Source organism: Dioscorea cayenensis, chromosome 16, assembly GCF_009730915.1.
Source record: "Dioscorea cayenensis subsp. rotundata cultivar TDr96_F1 chromosome 16, TDr96_F1_v2_PseudoChromosome.rev07_lg8_w22 25.fasta, whole genome shotgun sequence".
NCBI classification, from domain to species: Eukaryota; Viridiplantae; Streptophyta; class Magnoliopsida; order Dioscoreales; family Dioscoreaceae; genus Dioscorea; species Dioscorea cayenensis.
Window position 1 is genome coordinate 5,032,553 of NC_052486.1, and position 18,169 is coordinate 5,050,721.

The window sequence follows — 18,169 nt, forward strand, 5'->3', positions numbered from 1 at the left end:
TCAACCAAAATGGTTCGCCATCCTTCAGTGGTACATTGCCATACTTGATCCCATCTTCACTTCACCACCGCACCATCCTTTAAACTACCATACTTCATGCTTGCTCGCCATGCTAACAGTCCGGACACTGTCTTCAATCACCCTCTCAACAAGAAGCACGTCGGGTTGCTTACATGATGGAAGACATAGAGACAAGGAGCACTAGGTGAGGAGGGGGAACCAGCGCCCTTCTAAGAAGTTTGTTATTGGGTGAGAAGGCAGGAATCTTTTGGAGAGAAATAGTTCATTTTCTTCATAGGGAGAAGGCTGAGAGGTTTAGGGTTTTGTTGCAGTGGTTGGACACTGCCAATGGTGATTTATTTATTATATTTTCTTAATATTGTTTTTCTTATGAGATGTTAGTAGTGTTCTGCACTATGTTATTGGATACTAGGTTGGAGTATTGCTATTTTGGTGATTAGTTCTTGTTGAATTTGCAAGAAGTGCAACTTGAGATAAATCATTTTGTAGCTTATTCATCACTGATTACATTGATGTACGTGTTTATGATGAATTGACTCTATTGAGATCTATGTTATATTTTCTTCTTGAGGTTGTGAGCTTGAGATAATCCATATATGACATATTTTTGGTACATTCATTATTTCACTAGTATTCTCTTGTATTCCATGCATGGTTGAAGCAACTATATTTAATTAAGGGCTTAAATACTAAAATGGAAACCATACTTGCTATCATTGAGCAATAAAATGCTCGGGTAGATGAACAGTTTAAGGTGTTGGATTGGAACAATCCATAGCTTCTATTTCTCAATATAGTGGCCATCACCAAGCTCAGTCATTGTCTACTCCTCTGGTTCTGATGAAAGTTCAAGGAACCAGGTTTATGAGTTCTCTTAACCATAGATAGTGGATGCCTATGCAGATACGGACTATCAAACTTGATTTCCCTTGTCTTAATAGAACCGATGCCTTGCATTGGCTTTTCAAAGCAGAACAGTTCTTCGACTATTATGATATACATGATCCATACATGTTGAAGATTGCCGCCATATATCCACATGGAAGGGCCGGTGGTGCCGTGGTTTCAGATGATGCAGAAGTACAACATCTTGGGCAAATGGAGGCACTCAACAAGTGTTTATAATAGTATTTATGTTGCTTTGTCTTTGATAACCCCAAACGTGGGGTGAAATTGCTCTCTTGGGAGGAATTCTCATAAATACGGCTGATCATAGTAGTTTGGGCATGACGCCGTTCAAGGTTGTCTATGGCCGCAATCCACCACATCTATTGCATTATGATATGAGTGATCAAGACCCTTGAGATCTCCTTATCACTTCAGCATCGAGATCAACTTTTACAACAACTTAAGCAAAATTTATCTCTGACTCAGGCTTGTATGAAGCACTTAGTTGATACAAAATGGCAAGAGGTGTTCTACAAGTTGGTGAGCAGGTTTTTGTTAAACTCCAGCCGTATAAACAACATTCACTAATGAGGCAAATAACATGTAAACTCAATTTGAAGTATTTTAACCCATTTCAGATTCTCCATGACCTCAATAACTTTGATGGCTGAAGGATTTGAGAAATGAAACAAAGCAAGCAAGCAAATGAAGAAGAAGAAGAGTAGCTTAGATCGAGTGCAGAGTATCCAAGATTTAACTACTCCTCACACACACCATACATTTCACTAGTCTTCTATCTTTTCACCATTACAAAGACCTTTGAGGATAGAAAACTACTTGACTTTGACTTAGAGCTAAAGACCAACTGACTCAACCAAAACAACTCAGAACATGACTCCTCTCTGCCTCGAACTTACACACACATACCAGATGATGAGATCCTGACCACACAAATTAAAAAGCTATAGTTCCCTCCACATTTAACTAACAACCAACTAATATGAAAGATTAAACTTCTTCAGAAGACTCTAAACTATGATCATCTGCAATAATGGCTTCATTGTCTTTAATCATTCTAGCAATGTTGCATATAAACTTGCATTACCTGTTAAGGCTCGCATACACCCTGTCTTCCATAACTCCTTGATAAAGAGGTGTTGCAGGGATCTGCACAAATCTCTCATTCATTTGCCTTTTACTTACTACTATGCATAACCTGTTGTTAACTAAAAACAATCTTGAAGTCCAGAGCTATTCTCAGCAATCAGGAATTGGTCTTGTAGATGTTAGTGCAAATGGAATGGGTTATCTCCTTTTGAGACCACATGTGAAGACCTTCATGTTACTCTAGATGCTAGGGGATAATGTTATAATGCCATTTGCAGTGGAAATGAAACAAGGCATGGAGGACAAGCCATCTATGCGCCAGGTGGACCAATGTAGGCAAGGAGAGGAAGCCCAATCAGCAGAAGGCTTGGATGAACTAGTCATGGAGGAACATGTGGAAGAATCTCCTTTATAGTGTGAGCTCGTCCAAGGTTAGAAATTAACTAATAGCCACATGGATGCATTATTGATGGTTAAAGCACACATTTATAGAAAGCTTCTACCCAACAGATACGTGGAGGATGATGGAAGGCATGGAGAAAAAGGAAAAGCACGTGAAGGGAACCGGCTTTATAAAGAGTCTATTATTAGGTGAGAAGGCAAGAATCTTTTTGGGAGAAAAGGGCTCATTTTCTTCTTTTAGAAGAAGGTTGAAAGGTTTAGGGTTTTATTGAAGTGACTAGAGATCGCCAGTGGTGATTTCTTTATTATGTTTTCTTAATATGGTTTGTCTTATGAAATGTTAGTAGTATTTTGCAAGAAGTGTAGCTTGAGATAAATCATTTTGTAGTTCATTCATCACTGCTTACATTGTTGTGCTTATGATGAACTGATTCTATTGATATCTTTGTTATCTTTTCTTCTTGAAGCTGTGAGCTTGAAATGATCCCTAATAGAGGTCCACGGTTTAACCCCCTCTCAATGCATGGTTGAAGCATAATAATAAAAAGGCGTGTGTGTTTGGGGTGGCTTATCCACATTATAAAAAATAATAATAATAATAATAATAATAATAATAATAATAATAATAATAAGAGAGAAAGGGAGAGAGAGAAAGACAAACATTCCTTTGCATTTAAAAAACAAAGTGAAAAGTACAACAGGAAAAACAATAGTTTAACATAGCCCGGGAAAAAACTCATATTATTTCAGTTAATTTGGGTCAAGACCAATATCTAACAATAATGAATAATAGAATTGTGAATTTCTAGTAGTAACAATGAACAACATCGGATAACTTGGTAATATATAAGGGTAGGTAAAACTGTCCACTTTCTTCTATATTCTTGCAACAACAGACTCCAAATCACAGAATAAAAAGAATACAGGATTGCCTGATGAAACATAATAAATGAACAAGGAATTAGATAAAGAGTCCAAATCACATATTAGATTGAAGACATCAAACATATAAATGCAAAAATTTAAAGGAATACTAGCAAAAATTTCTATTCTTTTCCTCCATCTATTTTTCTTCCAGCAGTAATTGTTTGCATGTAGATCTTTGTCGTGATTTTAGTGTTCTTAAACTCAAGTAATTTTTTGTCTAAATATATACAATAAAGTTGCATGAGGAAACTGATTTTGCCCAACACTTCGTTTAAAAGGAAAAATTTAAGTGCTGCAGATTACTAGTGTTCTGATCAGTTTGTCATTCAAGCTACGAAAAAGCATATCTATTAAATTTTTTAAAGTGCCACTATGTATCATCATTTATTTCCATACATAGGAGTTCTATGGCAATTTACTAAAACCTAATTATCTAAGAATGACACTTGCATTTCATATACAGACTATTCTGAAAGGAATTCAAGACCCTTGCAGCAAACTAGAAATGGTCAACTTTTCAATTGAAAAATAAGAAGAAACATCAAACATAAGTTACCTTTAAAAATATTCTAAATGAAATCAATCTTGCTTGCAGCTCTAAGCAGCCTGAAAAAATTGAAAAAAATAATGATGTTAACTAAAGTATCAACTGTAACTTTGTATCATGTATTAAACACAGTAGAGATCTCCAACGAAGAATTTCTATACCAACGATGCATCTCTTTAGTGCAACCTTGATAATTACCATCAGCTTTACCCATTACTAGAAGTTGTTTTCTCAATTACAATGAACCATGCAACATGCCTCAAATGTCCAAATTCCATAATTAAAACATATTCTGTTGTACTACCTGATGAACAGAATAGCATACCTGAGCACTATATGGGGAAAATATGGCTTTCACATCTTCAAAAACCTCATCGACAGATTTTCCAGCATCAATCTAAAGAAAACAAGATGATGAAAGTCAGCAGTTACGATCGAGTTGACACTTTGGCATCAGGGTGAAGGAACAACACTTGGATATTTGTGGCCGTGTTAGAAATTAAATTGGCATTGTCGACAGGAGCAAGAGCAGAAAAGTCTAGCTAAAATGGAATTACTGGTCACAGATATATACATATATACATATTTCCTCATTAAAAATGTTTAGGAACACCAATCTTGGTTAATAAAAACATTCACTGAAGAAAGCAAACAAAGAAGAATCATGATTTGAAAAAACCTGTCAGAGGACAAGCTCCAAGAATTAAAAAGAACACCCAAATTGTTTATCTGTTAATGATGATAGACTATGTTGGTAACATACCTATAAGGGAGTCCTTACGAATATACACAACAAAATAAACTACGAATTTGGCAAAGTTTCAGGTGGTCAGAAATAATAAATTACCTTTGAAACCTTTTCCTTTGCCTCGTAGTGCTCAATCACAGGGATACTAGACTCCACAAAAACCCTGAACCGCTTTCTAATTGTTTCAATATTGTCATCAACTCGTCCCTATTTAGGATAAACATAAACAATGAGTTTATAGAGAAGTAAAATATACATGAAGTGTGTAGCAAAAATTTCAGACCTGATTGCGGCTTAAAAGGCGTCGCTCCATCTCTTCCTCTGAGCAATCAAAGAATAGTACAAACTCGGGCTCAATTTTAGTCTGTCATAAGGAAACATAGATGCATGTCATCATGAAAATCATTTCCTCCTAATAATTTGGAAAATCTTAAAAGCAGTCAAAGTAGCAGCTTAACAAATTGATATAATGCATGAAAATGACCAAAGTGATGCATACCACATGCTCAAATGCAGCACGATTTTCCTCATTCCGAGGGAATCCATCAATAAGAAATTTGTCATTTCCACTTTCAAGCATAGCCTGTTGGAGAAGCTTGATTGTAACCTCAGAAGGAACAATTTTTCCCTCCTTTATCATGTTTTGAATCATGGTGCTGAAAAAGGAAAGAAAGCAAAGAGGCAATTAGACTTGCATTTGATAAGAAGAGATATGAGAAACAAGCCAAGCGAACAAATATGTCATTAGTTGTAAAAATCAAAGAACCAGATAAAACAAATAAAAACTCAATGCTCAAGAGTGTGCGCATCATGATATCATCAGTACTAAAAATACATCATTTAATAATATACCAAAATGGTTTAAGACGAAAGTTAACGCATGTTGCATAGTTATCCACCAGATAGAGGAACAAGGGTCAAATTAGATCAATACCCATTTTCGGAACCCGATTTAATTTCTGCACGTAGAAGGTCTCCAGCACTGAGGTGAGTAAACCCAAAGTATTGAACAATATTTGCACACTGAGTGCCTTTTCCACTACCAGGTCCACCTGCAGATACATAATACATGAGATTATAATCAGCTTTAGAGGAAGGAACAACTTGCTCTATGAAGAACAAGTAGAACTTTACCAAGGGTACAGAAATGCTCGATTCTCTTCAGATAGAGTAATGTTTTATATTTTTTATTACTTTACTGGATAAATGAAAATTCACAGAGGCAGAAAGTACTTCAAAATCCAAAGGAAGAGAAAAAAAGATCAAATCTAATTTAAGCAACTCCTACTCAGAGGAGCAAGTACATTAATTGGAATTTGGCAGCAGCCCGAATGAATATGATGCAAATAGCATGCTTTACCCAGAAGCAAATTACAAAGAGTAAGGGCAAGCATCAATTTGTATTCTTTGTAAACAAAGCATGATGGTAAATATAATAGCCAAAAAAATAAATTCTACAATACAAAACACAACTAGAAAAGGTCGTAAGCACTTGTTTGGGTCGTAAACCAATTTACAGAGCCCCATCAGCTGGTAACCACTAAATAGACCTTGATGAAATCAGGCCATCAGACAATCTGAGAGTTGTAACTTGTAATATATAACTGCTAAAAAAAATAATAATAAAAAACAACTAGGCATCAAGATTAGTGTAACAACATCTAAGAAAGAGTGATGATTGATAGGATTTTTGGATCACTGCAGAACAAAATAATTCTTTGCACAAACAGCTAGATGTATTGGGGAGGGTTACACAGTGCAAACGTCCCTATAGCCAACTCAATAGAAGTCATATCAAAAGCATAATAACTTGATACAAGCCATTGAAACTTATGAGTCAGAACAGCATGATGAGCTTCACAATTTTCCAATCGGGGAAAAGATACTTGGAGAAGAAAACAGTGTTATCAGAGAAAAAAAGGGTTAGGTTTTAAGTTATAAATGTTAACTCTTTCCACATAATGCTTTCTATAAAAGAAGACGAGAAAGAAGAATTTTAAAAACCAGTTTCTCCAACACAATAACTGCATTTGATCTTACTGTAAAAGACATAAGAAACAAATGCATGATGGTTCTCAGATAGCAACACCAAAGGTATTTTACTTTCAAAGAATTGTTATGAGCTCCAATTGAAGAATTCACTATAATGGAGGAGAAAAAAGGACACTGTAAGACCAATTTTGAAAATCAAATTTGTATTTAAAAGATTCTTTTCCGATATTTGTCAACAAGAAAATGCATCTCTAAAGGCAAACACTGCTATTTGAATTTGCAATATAAACATGATTCAATTTCAAAGGGCATGGAATTTAAATACATGCATGTGAGACATGAATTCTCACCTAAAACGAATACAACAACAAATTTCTTGTCAGCTGCAAAATTCCCGTTAACATCCTGCAGTTTAGCAACATCATTATGCCTGCTATGCAAAATGCATAATGTGCACAAATGGCTACAAGTATAATGCTATGGTTACTGTCATCTAGGAAATTAGTAGATGATTATAATTATCACTAACAATATCAATTACACCAACAATATGCAAAGATTATCAAATAAGATCATTATTGAAATTATCTCAATAGAAAATTGCAACATATAATAAAATGGAACCATGAATTGATAACATTAAGATATAGTACAACAACAAGCATACATAGAACATAGTGGTGAGCTGGTTTTCCAAACTTCTCATCATGTTACTGTAAAAGGTCTAGTTACTGCTACAAAACAAAGAGTAGTATTCAATTAAAGAATTCTAGAAAAATCCTACTGTACCTTATCTAATAAATAAATATACACACAATTTTTACCCTTTTACTGTTGCATTCAACATCTTAAAAATTCAGGAAATAACCGCATTTCTTATATCTATTTGTAAGTAAAACGTGCCATGAACAATAAGTACTTGCTGTACTTATCAAGAAAAAAGATGGCCATAATAATCAAGGAGTACTATTCTCTCTTCAGTATAAACATTAAAATTGGATTCATTCAAAGACAGGCCAGTTCAAAAAATTATGATACTTTTTCACATCAGATTTGTGCAGGAAAGAGAAGACAATAAGAAAAGCAACAAAGCATGTTTATTTCACATTGTAAATATCCTATGAGTGCAATAAATGGAACCTTTTTTTTTCGTATCAAATGCCATTTGAAAATTTTGTTTAATGGTTATAGCACATTAAGCATAAAAGTAATAAATAAATTAAATAATGGCTCTCATAAACCATGCAAATCTCCAAGGAAAAAAAGAGTCATACCAACATGTCCAATTTATTTTTAAGATCAATTTTCATTACCAAGTCCAACCATTTGACAATTTGTTTAGATTCACTAAGATTGAACATCAATTATTTTAGACTATTTAATTGTTAGCAATTCACTTTCAAAAGTTCATGTGAGATCTTGATACTAAGCCTTACCAACCAACACTTTCCATTACAAAAATGGAATGTGACAAAGTGAACCGTTTAGAAATACAAAGCAAATTGGCATTGTTTAAGTTAGACACTTCAAGTTATATCACACCAACCACCACTAAAATTGACAGATCTACCAATGAAATAAAAACATAATATCTTAGGATTGAAGATTAATTGAAAATAGAAATTACCATGGCTGCTGAACCCATAGATACTTTTTAGATCTCAAAGGGAAATACCTGTAGAATAACACAAATGAGTTAAATCTAATACATCTGCCTTAGAATTCAATGTATAACATTGATTTAAAATAAATAAAATGCAAATATAAAACTCTAAATTTGGTGGAGCCAAGCAGGTATTAAGTACTCATTATAACAAGGCCACACAATAAAATGGAGCAAGCAGATCAACTATAGATACCAGAGCAACTGGATCATCATTATGGCTATCAGAAATACAAAAATAAAGCTTTCAATAGCCAATAAACAAAATCCATACAATCAAATAAAAATATTTCCCATTAAAAAAAACACAGCAGCATCTCATAAGCCATTATCTGAAGAAACAAATTCAGTACAACTATAACACATTTAGAACAAAAAAAAAAACATTTTTAACAGAAAAATCTTGAATTTGAGCATCAGAAATCCAAATCCCACCAGATCTAGCACAGGAACCAAAATTCCACAAAGTAGCAAACCAAACATTTCACCAGATCAACATATACAAACCAAAAAGTAACAAAATCAATGCATAATAGAAAGAAATACAAGCAGGAAAAACATGAAAAACAGTGATTATCATCACAAAAGAACAAAACAACAGCAGAATCAAAATTTTCAAATCAACAGTGATTACCCTCACAAAAACAAGTAAGGAAACAAAGGTCTAGAGGAGACAGGGGTCAAATACCGAAGAAAAGAGCTTCGAATTCGGTGGAAATGGTGGAGAGAATTGGAGGAGAGGATCGAGATCTGAGAAAAATGGAGGAATGCGTTGAAGGGCGAAGAGAAAACCGCGGGGATGGCGGGCTTTATAGACTGTCGAAATTATAGATTTTTTATTTTATTTTATTTATTTATTTATTTTTGAGAATTTGTTTTTTAAAAAATGAATTTTCTGAGAAATGAGATTTGATGGGCTCAGAAATTATACACGTGGCAAATTTTTATTGGTTGTTATCGTGTACTGTGTTCTACAATACTTTCAACACGTGCATTGTGCTAGAAGTGCTATCACCAACTTAAGTTTTAGTTTAATTTAATTTAATTTATTAGTTAGAAAATAATTTTCATTTTTTAACTTGAAAATAATTTTTTTTTAATTTTTTTTAATTTCATCTAGGACACTGGGCTTGGTGCTATTCCAGGGATCCATTACTACTATTTTACGTCCAAAAAAATTTAAATTCAGAATAATAAAAATCTCCTACTTTAATCTTATGTAATATATATATTTATGATTTGCAATTAATATTTAATATCATTAGATATTAAATATATAATTGATTAAAATAAAATTGGGGGTTTTAATTAAGATATATAATATCTCCTATATTAATGAGTATTTTTATTTCTATTTTTACAATTAGAATAGATGACTTAGAAGTTAGCGAAAAAATTTCACAACTTTTCAAATTTATCTCCTCAGTTATTATGATAAATACAAGACATGTTGCATAATAAATTAGGATTTATGACCTTGTCTCTAGGGTACAACCTAAATAAAGGCTGGTTAGGATTCATATATATTTACTTTAGGTATTTACTATGCACAAAGTTGAAATGTCCAAAGAATTTTATAGCAATCATATTTCCATATAATTTTAATGACCCTCATGGTCATGGCATTTGAGAACTTTGTCCAACTTCACATAATATATTTGGGGTTAGTTTGATACAAGGAAAAATGAGGGATTACAAAACACCAACTTTCTTGTCTGTTGTTATAAATGAGCTTGAAGTATAACATTAAAAGTTATTTGAATGATGTATAAGTTGCTAAAAATCTTATTCTGCTAAAACTATTGTATAATTTATTTTAATAATAAGACAATGTAATAGAAAAATAATTTTTTCCCTAGTTAAAACAAGAAATTATGACACCTAAACAAAATGTTTTAAATGACATGTTAACAGAAATTATGGTATATTTAGGAATTAAAAAAATATATAATTATATACTAATAATTATATAATTTATAAAATAATGTAAATGACCACTATTAAGATGACAAAAAACTTCAACATATTTTGTGTTGTGAATTTTTTTTATTCCAAATAATATAAGATTATATCAAAGATATTATAGTAATTTTATAATTTTTATTTTTAGTAATTTTGTGATCAAAGAGAGAACAACACAAAAATTTTTATATTGTCCATTAAATATCAAATAAAAACAGTGCAAGCATGTCGTGTTATACTACAACTACTTGTATTTGTGTTGTATTCTTTGTGCTGCATTTGCAATCAAAATAAACCCTTTGATGTTTATTTTGACCATTAGAAATGTATTGATAGAAAATTTTCGATAAAAACAATACTAGCAAATAATTCAAAAAGACATAGTAGCGGATTTTTTTCATTGTAGTCCTATTTATATGTTACTATGAAGTTCGGTTACCTATTATACAATAGATGATTTTTCCGCGGCTACAGATGACATATCCGCTGCAATAATATATTAGTAGAAGATTTAGTTGTAGATTGACTATGAGACATTAGAATGCCTTGGAGGCAGAAATGGAATCTATAGTTGTAGAAATATCCATTGCAATAGATTTTTTTTTCTCATTATTGGTTGTACTCCTTGCTTGTCCATGTTGGAATTAGTTCTTTCCAAAGGGATGGTCTATTAGTTTAAATCGTGTTAAATCTAAAATAATACTTAAGTATAGTTTTAATTATATTTTAATTTTTAAATATTAGTTGGCTATATTTATTGGTTTTTAATTAAATATCTTGAAGTGATATATCCATGATTTCATTTTGTAATTTCATGTGATTTATATGGATTATTTAAATTATATACATGCATTTGATGATGCGATTATTGATATTAATAAATACTCATGAATTTATATTTTTTATGTAAAAATTTATTTTAGTTATTGTTTTCAAAAATTTTGAAGATCAATTTCTTGATATTCACAAAGATTATGACTAATAATTATTCAAAATTAATTTTTCTTAAAATATTAAAAACTATGGGTTTAGAAAATTATGTAGGCATAGATTATAAACATGTTTAATAATGATTTGGATTTGAAAATTTTAAACTAGTTTTGATTTTAAAATTGTGTTTTTCATGGGTATCCATGATATTACCATCCCTAATCATATGTTTATGGATGACATTACTTGATAAAATAATAAATTACAAAAATAATATTTTTAAATACAAATATAAAATCTTAAAAAACTAGAAAACTAGATCAGTGATTAATTGCCACATAAGACAACTATGCTCTAATACCACTCAGGATTAAGTAACATAATTAAAAAAAATATTTATGTAAGAAATATATCTAATTGTGCCATGGAGAACAATATAAAGTGAAGATTTATTTAAATATTGAAAATATTATGATCCCTTGTAAGTGGTAGTTTTAGCTTTTAAATTTTTATATAAGCAAATAACAACAAAGATGGGTTTTCTAAAAATATAATAGTATATTTTTTAATTTTTATAAGGTTATGCAAGGAAAAAAAATCTGCAAACAACTTTTTGACCCATTGATTCTGAACTCTCTTATGTAGAATATTCATGATCTTACCGAATAGCAGTGTTTGAAGCTCGTCTCATGCAGGATAAAGACATGGATATATCGAGGTATTAATTCTACAATTGTGCACACATACAACCACATTTTACATTAAAAAAAAAGCTAAAAAAAAACTTAAAAAAAACTTTAAAGCATTATTTTTGTACTCATAAAATCAATTAGAAGAATAAATGCTTGAATTATTTGCCCTGAAAATTATCACATTTCAGAACTGAATAAATTGCATAACCAACCATAACTAACAATTTTATTAATTTATTTGTTGAATTTAATGCCAAACTTTGAGGACAATTTGTTTAAGAGTTCCATCATGCATCCATCCACCAAAATTGAAGTCTAAATTTTAAGTTTTCTTCTTTATTTTGGTTTAGTACTTTCATCCTCCACCAATCAACATTCATTACGTTCAACCACTTTTGAAAGTGATTAGTCGCCAAAATTGTTATAATTTCATCAATTAAAAAAAATTAAAAATTATATTATAAAAATAAAAAGGTTATGAAGCATTTATGTCCTCTAGTTTATGCTAAAAAATCACATGACTAGTTGGAACTCAAATTAATACCATTTAAAATAATTCAATAGCAACAATAACAATAAGCCATTAGTTCCAACTATTTAGAATCGGCTACATGAATACTTCTTTTTCATGTTGCTCTATCAATGATATAAAAGTAAATAAACCAAACTCTAGATATCAATAGCTAAAGAGCTCGTTTGGTGCTTTATAGGAAAGAATTTTCTTGTAAAGTTTTTTTTTTTTTTGCATTTGTTTTCCCTACAAAGTAACAATACAGTGTTTGTTATGTTTAATGAATATTGTTATTGAAATACATGCAAAGTAAATTCTTCTATTTGGTATGAATAAGCTTTCCATGCAAAGTTATGTTTATTCTCAATTTTGCCCTTAATAATAATGAAGTAAAATAGAACCATACCTTAAATAAATGTTGTGATAACAATGATGCCACACTTTAAATAAATAACAATCACACCGAAAATAGTTCATTGTATTTTTAGAAAATCAAAATCCAAAATTAAAGTAAAACAAAGTCTAGACAATTCAGTTTTTAATAGTATATAAATGAAATTTACCCATATTACAAAGCAAAAAAACCAACAGCTAATTGAACTATTAGTGTGCGTTTGGATTACTGTAATAGAATGAAGGGAATGATGTAATGAAAGGAGGGAGAAAAGAATGTGTATAGGATGGTAATGAAAAAAGTGTTTAGTTAGAGAAGTAATTCATCGGGAATGGAAAAAGTAGAATGATTTATTAGCAATTGAAAAAGTAATGAAAAGATATGATGTAAGATTACTTTTATGCCAAAAGAAATAAATTTTGTTATTTATAGAATATTTTAAATAAAATTTTAGTTATTATAATTAATTATTTAAATTACTTTATTAGTTATTAATTAATTTATGACCTAAATTTGAAATAATATTTATTTAATATAATTGTTATAAGATTGTTATAATTAAATATTAATTATTTTCACATTAATACATTTATATTAAATATAGATATTTATTTAATATAATTATTATAAGATTGTTATAATTAAATATTAATTATTTTAACATTAATACATTTATATTAAATATAAATATTTATTTAACATAATTATTATATGATTATTATAAATAAATATTAATTATTTTAATATTAATACCTTTTTTTATTAATTATAAATATTTATTTAATATAATTATTATATGAGTGTTATAATTAAAATATTAATTGTTTTAATATTAGTATATTTATATTTATTTAATGAATAATGCTATATGAAATGAAGTTCTTGGCCTGAAATGTTTGCACGACTGACGTGTACATCAATCTTTCTCTCCTAATCAGCCACTTTAAGAAAAGAAAAACAACAAAGCTTTCCTCTTTCCCTAATTCCTCTTTTCTCACTTCGTCATCGCCGGCCACCAAACTCATTGCTAGCACCCGTTGCTCTTCATTTCGAACCTCTCCTCTCCGACGCCATCCAAATCTATCACCAATGCTCCACTAACCCCGTCTTGTCGCTCGCCGTGGTTATCGCCAAAGGGAATGTTAAGTCAAATTGGCCGAATCACTATCTTTCTGTGTGACCGTTTGCTTGATGTGATCGTGTTTTCTCTACAACCTCTAAAATTCGATGGTTGGAATTCTTCTTTAAAGCTTGTCATCTTTTTGATCAAAGAATGAAATTCATTTGAGCCATCATTTTTATTCACCTGCACTTCAATGAAGTTAGCTATTTAAGAGAAACATCCTCTGAAAGTGTGTAAGCTTCTTTTCACTTGATTGTTTTCTACTGCTTCTCATTTCCTATTCGTTTACCCAAAGATGTATAGAAAATTGGTAACCCTTGGACAATTTCCTCATCTCCTTTGAATTCTAAAATGATGAGCTCCTTTTCAAGTAAATTATGAAAGGCTGTAAACCTTTTACGATTTTTGATCTGAAATAACATAGTTCAGTGTTTATTATTAGTTGCAATGAAAATTTAAATTTGTTGGATAATAAGGAAACCATATTTATCTACAACCATGGAGATAAATTTTTGGTGGCATGTTACCTTTTTCATGGAGAGCTAAATATATCATTGTGTTATGTATATTATCTCCTCTATATAATTGTTATTATTATTGGATTTGTTGTTTAATGGAATCAATCTATCATTGTGAAGAAATCCACCTAGGTTCCTCCTTGCGAACATTTAACATAGTTGCTATCCTAGGCCAACTTGTGCCAATCGCCGACAGCTGAACCTCGTCGCACTGTGCTCGTTGCCTATGGCTAAACCTCACCATACTGTGCTCGTCGCCGTCGGTGGCAGTAGCGACGGCGAGCGACGAGCTTGATGGCGGACTAGTGATGGATTTGGATGACGCTGAAGAGGAGAGGCTCGGAGATGCAATGGGTGTGAGCGACAAGTTTGGTGGCCGACGAAGACGAACTGAGAAAGAGGAATTAAGGAAAGAGGAAAGCTTCGTTGTTTTTTTTAAAGTGGCCGATTAGGAGAGAGAAAATGGTGTACACGTCAGTCGTGCAAATATTTTGGTTAAGAACTTCGTTTCATATAGCATTACTCTTATTTAATAAATTAATATATTGTGAGAGGTAAAATGGGTAATTTATACCCATTCCCCTCCATCCTTCTTCATTCCCCCCAAAATGTGGGAATGCTTCATTACCCTGTGGGGGGTTAATGGTGAACCCCACAGGGTAATGATAACTTTCACAAAAAGTATTCCCAAATAAGGGTAGCCATCCAAATATGCACTAAGATGACTCCAGCTAGCACACTCTCCATATAAATCAATTTGGCTTCATCATCTAGAAATAAAAAGAATGATTTAGTTTGCCTATATTAGGGGAAATTATGCCAATTGCATGAACCACCTTTTCTTTGGTTAAACCATTGAGTTTTATTATGCCCTCATAAAGAAAAATCCTTTTTCCCACATTTGCTTTTAAATGTTGGAAATAGATTTTCACTTTACCTCTCTCTTGATTTATTCCATTACAAATATCATAAAATCTTTCCATATACTTGGAGAAGGAATCATCAATTTTGATCCTTAGCCAATCCTTTTTAATTTCCTTTATTTGAAGGCACACTCAACTCACTTTGCATTTGCAATGGGATCTTTCTCCTTTGATATGGACCATTCAAGGAGTCATTGCATGCATTCTCATAGAAAAAGATAGATGAGTGTGCCTTCAATGGTCCATATCAACATAACTACTTTACCTGCTGCGAATAAAGATAGATGAGTGTGCTATAGAAAGTGAGACTTCAACATTCGCAGCAGATAAAGTAGCTTCTGAATCTCATGAATCAATGAAGAATACTGTCCAAAATAACTACTTTACCTGCTGCGAATGTTGAAGTCTCACTTTCTATAGCTTCACCTGCATATTCTGCTCCAACTCCAATCGCTTGCTCCAAAAATAATTGCTAGCTCATCAAAATAAGGGAATGTGCCTTGTTTCTAAGATTAGAGGCATCTTTGTGACTTTGCATATATAAGTTATTATTAGTAACATGGTACATAAAAACATAATTTTACTAAAAATAACTAGCATAAACCCATTTCATATTACCTTAAGTTATGAAAACCACACATCATCATCAGAGGTTACATATTGATTAAAGCATCTCCAACCATGACCCAGCTCCAACCCACTATCTATTTTTGCCCCAAATTTAGGGTTTCGGGGTGGATGACCTCAAACCCCAAATTTGGGGTCCTACACATTTAATAATTTTTAATCAATATTTTTTTTATTTTTATGAATATTATTATGCTATATGAAAAAATAATTTCATTAATTATCATGCTAATTAAGAAATTTCATAATTAAATTTCTAAATAAATTAAATCATAAATTAAAAATATTTTAAATTATTTTTATTAGTAAAATACTCTATTATAATAAATATTTAATTAAATAATTGTTGAAAATAATTAATTTCAAGTATTTTGTGATTGAATAAAAATAATAATAATAGTCAAAGAGATGAGTAAGGAATATTCTGAGAATATATCTTCTAGGGTAAAATTTGGGTTTGTGATTGTAGTATAATTTACTGTAGCAGAACCAAAGTTGGGATTTGCATTAAAATTTTGGGATTGGGGGTAGGAGATGGTCTTAACTTCATCCCTTCCAAACCCCAGATTGACTCCTCATCTCTTTAATTTGTCTAAATTGTGCTTTAAGTGTCATCATTCTATATTTAATATGAGGATCACCTATTATTTTGTAGTTAGGTATCTTTTCCACCATCGATCTTTGTAGTTGAGTCAAGTATCCTATCTTGAAGCCATTGTTTGTTCTCCAATTTTGGTTCACAAGTGTTAAGCAACATTCAGTTAAAAATTTATCCTTAGCTAGAGTCCATTAATGGTTGTTCTTGGCCTCTTATTGGTCGTTGCACCTGTTGGACTTGTCAAATTCTCTAACATTAAAAGCAAAAGTAAACAGTTTTATTACCAAAGTTAGGAAATAAGAATCTCATATGATAGACAATTTAATAGACATGTATCCAAAATAAGAGTATTAGCATAACAAATGAGACAGTTTAATTGTCATACGAGAGTTTGTTTCCCTTTTATCCAAAATAACATAAACTTTCTAACAATATATTAAACATGGGCTAACAATTACCCTTGAAAAAGTAATAAGTAAATAAAAGCTTAATCTTCAGTTGCTTGAATTCTAGAAGCTTGCCATTCATTCCACATTTTTTGAGTCAAGTTGCCTCTAAAAGCTACCCATGCATTTAAGGTCTCAATGTGCTGGATACTTTGTGCATCTGACATAGGATCAGAATCCACATATGACTCATCCAATTCAGCCTCCAGTGGATCAAGAGCCATCTCTCTCCTAATATGATTGTGTAATAATGCACATACACTTATAATTCAGCAATGTGTTTTAATAGGGTACAAAGACCTATCCCTAAGTATTCCGGTCTCATTTTCAACAGTCCAAAACACCTTTCAATGACATTGCATGCACTTGAGTGTTTAAAGTTAGACAATTCTTCTCGTGATCAAGGGAGATTGCTTTGTTTCCACTCATTTAAATGGTAGCGTTAACCTCTATATGTGGAACTAGGAATCCCTCTCCATTCGTATAACCAACATCATAGAGGTAATAAAAAACTAAAGATAGAAAGTCCTTTTAGGTTTTTAAATTAGAATGATAAATATTATACTAATGTTTTACTAGTTTGAGAATATTTGATATTATCGTGAGGAACTTTTAAACCATTTGGCCTAGAAATTGCATTTCACAATACCATAGAATCTACTACAAAACCTTCCCAACCAAGCAATATGTATATAAATTTTAAATCTTGTGAATATACACCTAGAACATTAGTGGCAATTTATCCTTTCTTTGTCTTGTATCTAGGATTTTCTACTTTTGGGACATTGACCTTAATGTAAGTCCCATTAAGCATCTAAACAATTTTGAAGTTTAGCATGAAGCACATTAATTAGTATATTAATTAACTAGTTCAAATTTAAAAATATTTCATTAAGAACATTTATATAAATAATATTTTTTTACCTTAAACCATTTCAATTAGAAGTATATGGAATTCAAAAGTATAAGATTTGGCTTTTTAGACAATTCTTCATGTAACCTCAACGATACAGAGTAAAGACATGACCAAATTGCCTAATTATTGTCTCTCCACTCCTCACAAATTCTCTTTTCATAGTTCTATATATTCCTAGCATGATGAGAAAGGAGGTAGAGAAACAAGGCAACCATTTCCTCAATGTTCATATTT

At 31.4% G+C, this 18,169-nt stretch overlaps 1 protein-coding gene across 1 annotated transcript; it reads right to left on the reverse strand.

The window, feature by feature from the left end:
- Nucleotides 1-3,106: 3,106 nt before the first annotated feature.
- LOC120279531 (UMP-CMP kinase 4-like) lies at nucleotides 3,107-9,090 on the reverse strand. The gene is made up of 10 exons (XM_039286455.1): nucleotides 8,984-9,090; nucleotides 8,260-8,307; nucleotides 6,983-7,037; nucleotides 5,575-5,692; nucleotides 5,140-5,296; nucleotides 4,924-5,004; nucleotides 4,740-4,847; nucleotides 4,218-4,289; nucleotides 3,902-3,951; nucleotides 3,107-3,350 (listed from the first exon to the last, which is right to left on the reverse strand). The coding sequence occupies exons 2-9, from the start codon at nucleotides 8,275-8,277 to the stop codon at nucleotides 3,943-3,945; spliced, it is 618 nt and encodes a 205-aa protein (XP_039142389.1). The 5' UTR covers nucleotides 8,278-8,307; nucleotides 8,984-9,090; the 3' UTR covers nucleotides 3,107-3,350; nucleotides 3,902-3,942.
- Nucleotides 9,091-18,169: the final 9,079 nt, after the last annotated feature.

Coding starts and splice junctions, on each gene's coding strand:
- LOC120279531 (XM_039286455.1), bottom strand. Junction 5,297..5,574: donor AAATCGGGTTCCGAAAATGG/GTATTGATCTAA, acceptor TTCCTTTTTCAG/CACCATGATTCAAAACATGA. Junction 5,005..5,139: donor GTGCTGCATTTGAGCATGTG/GTATGCATCACT, acceptor TCCTTATGACAG/ACTAAAATTGAGCCCGAGTT.